This window comes from Aethalodelphis obliquidens, unplaced genomic scaffold (genome assembly GCF_003676395.1).
Source record: "Aethalodelphis obliquidens isolate GAN/ISIS:26980383/991018 unplaced genomic scaffold, ASM367639v1 scaffold6, whole genome shotgun sequence".
Taxonomy (NCBI): Eukaryota; Metazoa; Chordata; class Mammalia; order Artiodactyla; family Delphinidae; genus Aethalodelphis; species Aethalodelphis obliquidens.
In genome coordinates, this window is record NW_020837950.1 from 28,672,142 (window position 1) to 28,677,822 (window position 5,681).

At 43.6% G+C, this 5,681-nt stretch overlaps 1 protein-coding gene across 5 annotated transcripts in view; it reads right to left on the bottom strand.

Moving 5' to 3' along the window:
- Positions 1-1,110: 1,110 nt before the first annotated feature.
- Positions 1,111-5,681, bottom strand: part of SLIT2 (slit guidance ligand 2) — a 382,557-nt gene continuing 377,986 nt past the window's right edge. For all 5 annotated transcript variants that reach the window (XM_027103256.1, XM_027103257.1, XM_027103259.1 and 2 more), the window contains 3 exons: positions 4,390-4,681; positions 3,969-4,180; positions 1,111-2,877 (listed from right to left, as the gene is read on the bottom strand). In XM_027103256.1, the coding sequence (XP_026959057.1) occupies positions 2,636-2,877; positions 3,969-4,180; positions 4,390-4,681 (746 nt within the window). In that variant the 3' untranslated portion in view covers positions 1,111-2,635. The remainder of the gene's footprint in view (positions 2,878-3,968; positions 4,181-4,389; positions 4,682-5,681) is intronic.

Here is a 5,681-nt window from a genome sequence, read left to right on the forward strand (position 1 = left end):
AGGAAGGAGAAAGAATAACATTCTGTAAACTACTATATTTCACTTTTTTTCCCCTTAAAAAACAAAAACAAAATAAAGTCTCTAATGTAGATTACTTAAATTGACATGATCAATAGAGAATAACTGTGCTGTGGAAATGAGTGCCAAGGCTTAAAAGTCCCTTAGTAGAGGGTAGTAATTACTGAGCTTCGGCCTTTACCTCTTGAACATAGACCACGTGATCTGAAGGGCCTGAGCTGGAATTCAGCTCCTCTGTTTTCGAGCTGTTTATGCCTGTGGAAAACAAGCAGCATAAAAATCCCACAGGTTTGTAGAGGGAGATGAATATTTCATTTAAGCCCATGGCATAGCACCTGCCATATAATAAGCCCTCGAAAAGCAATGACTATTAAGATAATGCAAACCCTTGAAGAAAAGAAGCAACCAACGGGAATAAATAAATGGTTTACAATGACTGCATAATATTTATATTATTAAAATGTAGACATTTTAAACAAGAGTGAATAAATGATTGGACATTTGTGTCTGTGAGACAGCAGTATGTGTGTGTGTGTGCGCGTGCGCTTGCGCGGGTGTGCACGTGCACACGCGTGTCCACGTGAGTTCACGCACACATGATTTTCTTACAGGGAAATAAATGAAAAACTCTTAGCTGGTGGGTGAGGATTAATATCCCACCCAGTCAGTGTTATTTTCCTGTTCTGGATAGTATATCTAGATATTACCCACCCTTGCCTGACAGTACCTTTGGAGAAAAGTTCTCTTTTTCTTGTGTTATTTTCCATCTGGATCTAATTGAGGGGAAAAGAACAGCATAAAGGAAAATACCATTTTGGTTGAGTTAGATTTCATCTTATAATATTTTTTGGGGAAAAATTAATTGAATATGCACTGTTTTTCTTAGCCAAGAATATGTTCTTTTCTCCATCTCTTTCATGTGGCCATCCCAAAATACCCAGATGTGATAGTGTGCTGATCTCAAACCAATTTCTGGCAACAAAAAGGTATAGGTTTCCCTCCCTGTTCTTTTGGTATCACCTTGATTAAGAAATTCTTAAGGAGGAGACTCTAAATGCTGTGCAGTTTCTAAGAAAACCAACAAGCTGTTAATGAAGTAAATATCTGTTTAATTTACAAACATCAGTAGTGTAACTGATATTAGTCTGGAGAAAGACAAAGCACACTGAATTATACATGTACGTCTAGTTTTCTTTGTAAAAATGTTTTTGGAAAGCAACATCTGCATCTTTACAGGGTACCCTGGGATTTTAATGAGGGAAGAGCACAGTCCACTATAAATCCTTATCAATTCTACATTGTAATTTAGCAGCAAACATGTTAACATGGGAACATTAAGGTAATAAAGGAGCTTTATTGTTTGGGGAAAAAAAAAATCACAGTTCTTGACATTACAGCCTTTTCTCTCCCCGCCCCACCCTCGGTAAAAGGGCAAAAAAAGTCGAGGAAATAATTAACTTGTAAAAGATCTACTTTTCTAGTGTCGATTGCTACACACCATTTCTGTTCTGTGAGGACACGCGGCAGAGGGGCGCTTCTTTCTGTACAATGACCGTCTCACGCATAGACTTTACATACCCTCTGCAGGTGTCCTGAATGAGGCCAGTAGGTCAGTGACACCAGTGGTCAGATGTCAAGGTAAACAAACAGATCAACACATATTTATCCCAAGATAACACCCTATGTTAGTACTATTGCCAAAAAAACCACAAAAGAATCCTGATTTTTAAGTTTGAAAATGTACAAAAATATCAGGACAATTATAAATTAATATATATTAAAGCATTGAGAAACAGCAAAAGGGTGGCCTAGAATGTTAAGTACAATGTACTTTGATACAATAAATATTTCTCATTGAAACCGAATACTGTATAGGGCTGTTTAGAACTCATAGAAACAAAAATTCATATTATTACTAATTTATTTATCAATAATCTATTGGTTCTTTATCATCTCCTTTGTCATTTATATTACAAAAAATTAATACTGGAAAACGGTAGATAAACACTTTTGTGTGCTTCTCCTGCTAACATGCTGACGTTTAAAAAGAAGATAAAATTTATTTTAGCACTCTCGTCTCCTCTGATGAATGGAACCCAGGTCTTCAGGATACTTTATGTTCTGCACAACATATTTCTCATCCGTTCATTCTGGCTGTGAATGCTGGAGTTCCATTCATCTGCCTTGCACCCTCACTCACACACATGTGCTTGGTCTGTCCTCATGAACTGCGTAGATGCAAACCAGGGCACAGGAGATTATGCTCTGGGCAACTTCACATCAGCAGAGAGAACCTCGTCTCTCCCCTGGGTATGTGCTTCTGCTGGTCTCCAGCAAGTTACGAAGATGAATCCAAGTTACCATGGTTTCCATCATTGCTCTAATGCCTTCAGGTGTATCATTCTTTATACTTCTCCAGTGTTGGGGAAGCTTTAGTTCAAGCATTTCTTTTTTTTTTCTAAATGCAGAAAAAAAGTCTTCATTCTCATAATAAAAATAAGTCTGTTCTGTATTTTACAATATATTTCAATTATTTCCACTATGAAGCATTCGTGAGTCCAACAGGGTCAAGAAGTATACAACATTTTCCAAAGACCAAAGCTGCCAGGGACGTGGTTTAGGAGGCGCAGTGGGTACAGCCACACTTCACCACCTTCTCAACCTCGTCCACAAACGATGACCCATCAGTGCATTCGAAAGTGTATTTCCGTCGCTTGCTCCTCAGAGGTCCGCAGCACTGCCCGCCTGCACACCCCCCTCTGCATTCCAACCGGGAGACCTTCTTAGTTGTTTGGCAAGCGGCATAGCCCTGCTGCTTTTGGTAATAATCTCTTATCCGTTCCCCTCGACAAGAGATTTCTAGAAAAGAACAAAAAGCACAAGCAGTATAAGGGCAGTCGCTGTCAGTCGTGCGAAGTGGCCGTGAATCTACGACTCAGTTCAGGAGACACTGCTTTCGCTTCCTGTTTGTAACGGCTATTTTCAGTGTTATGCTATTCCACATTACGGCCCGGTGGCACAGCCTTCAGTTCTTTGAAAAACACTTCTTTTCGGCCTTTATTTTGAGCAAAGTGAATACTTTATATGTGGACTGTAAATACTATGCTTTCGGGCTGACAAGAAAATTGGATTCCTAAATCTTTTCTTTTATAGCAAAAATATACATCTTCTGTTTTTACACTACCAACAGCTGGTTTTGTTTACCGAGGGCGCCGTTTCAGAGAGTACGCAATTTAATTTATTAGACCTGGAGTTTAATATCGTTCAGTCTGTTACTTAATACAAGTAACATTCCACTAACTTCATAAATTACCCAAGTATGAACTAGTTCAAAAAGAGACATCTGCTAAAAGCCTCCATGGGCACGTTCCTCTCGTCTCATCCCTCCGATACACACAACAAAATCCCTGCCAGCTGGAGGCAAAGCACATTCTGATCACGCAGACACAGGAGAAGGAAATAGGTGGGCTGAGATGTCAGCCTGTTTCCATCCCTCTCACCTGCATAATTTACTGTGATACATCAGTTGATTCTAAGGTCAAAGGCGATTTTGTCCTAAAACTAGAGCAGAATTATTAGTACCGTCTTCTCTGTGCCAGAAGATGAATCAGTAATCTGTACAGATGAGAACAGCAGGTAAAGGTAAGAAAGAAGGAAAGTAAATGTGCTCCCGCCTAAGGGAAAAGTAGTATTTCATAGCAAATCAAGTGTGAGAAGACTTGTGAAGGGTGTATAATAGCTTGCAACGGAGGTTTAGGACATTTCACATCTGTGCCTTCCTGTAACACTGTTAAGTAAATCAACAGCAGCAACTACAAATAGTGCAAAGACCTGGCGTTCCTCATATCACTCCCCTCTGTGTGTCTTCCTTTCTCTCTCTCTCTGTTCAAAGATGGGGGCCCCTCTTGCTTTGCCAAGATAGAGGTCGGTGCCCACCTGGGTTGGCTTACCTCGATCACAGCTGTCCCCAGTGTATCCACTGCTGCATTCACAGTAGGGCTGTCCCAGTCCTGAGAGCCTGCATTTCCCATGCTTACACTTGATCGCCTGGCAGGGGTTAAACAGATCCTCCTCTTCATCACAGAGGACGCCCCCATGGCCCTCCAGGCACTTGCAGCTGTAGGAGAATGCGTTGATGGGCAGACAGGTGCCATGGACGCATCTACAGTGGAGGACCGCAGAGATGGAAATGGGTCAGGCAGAGAGGATAAGAATGGAGGAGGGAGGATGATGGATGGAATATAAGGGAGACAATGCTAATGAACTGACTTCTTTCTCTCCCTTCCCCTCCCCCTTTCCTTCTTTCCTCTCTGGGGTTTTGCTTTGGAGGTTGGAGTGTGTGGGTTTAACTACCAAGCAGCCCAGACTCACTTATTTCCAAGACAGGGGTCATTGGTCCTCTGGTCACAGAGGGGCCCCGTCCATCCTTCCTGGCACTCGCAGGTGAAGCCGGACTGGGTGCTAGGCTGGCACGTGCCGTGGGCACACACCTTCTTGTGGCACGGCTCACAGCCGGGCAGGATGCCGGTCTGCATGGGCACCTTCCGGAAGTCCTGCAGCTCGCTGTTGATGTAAAGGTTCCGGATGCAGCCGTGGAAGCTTGTGCCGTTCTGCCCGGGGGCCTGGCGCAGAGCTGCGGCCACGTTGTTCTTCCCGGGCATGCCTGCGGGGGAGCACCAAGTCAGAGGTCACGCCCTTCCGCGGCTCCCCAGCCAGTGGCCACCCGGACCCTCTTAGCTCTTCCAGCGGGGCAGGAGTCTGCGTGACTCTTCTTCAGGAGAACCAGGCAGCACAAGCATCCCGTCCTGCGCTTCTCAACGGGGGCTGCACGTCAGAATCACATTGGATCTTTGAAGAAATACTGATGCTTGGGACCTCAGCCCAGACGGATTTGATCAGATTAACTGGGTGGAGTGGGGGAGGGAGAAGGGATGTGTGTTTCTTTGTTTTTTTGGAAGATGCTCCAGGCAATTCCAATGCACAACTAGAATAAAGAACCTAGTTCATTGGTGGTCAATCTTTAGTTTCTAACATCTGTTTTGTTTTTGGTTTTTGTTTTTTTAAATAAAAAAACCCTTATATGGAGGCATGAATCTATAAAACCTAAAATCAGGGCCACTGTATTTAAAAGCAAGGTTGGGAATGGGGGAGGGATTCGTACTCCCTTCTACCTCCACACCCACCCCCTAACCTGGACACACAGCCCAGAAGCCTAGAGCCAGACTGATTCCCTGACCAATCCTGCCCTTTAAAGATGAAGGGGGCCCAGGGCCCAGAGAGCTCGGCGACATGCTCGGTGTCACCAGTAAGACTGGGTTAGAATTAAGCCGATGACACAAACTTCCCCAATCTCAGGTCATGGTTCAGTCCCCTGATTTTCAAGAGTGAGAGCAGAGCTGGGGTTCACAGGAACCATTCACCCCAGTCCTGCCAAATTCTAAGCTGGCAGCTAGTCCAGCTCACCACTGGCAATGTCCCAAACTCAGCCGTGGATGTCAGTGTCTGAAAAACTCACCCTGCTTCCAATCAGGACAGCACTTCATTCACATCCTTTTTTTTCCCTTGCTAATTGAGAGTGAAACCTTCATATTCCAAGAAATCAGGACTATAAAAGAAATTCCTCCAAAACCAGAATTTGCAATCTTTGTGTGTGTGTGTGTATA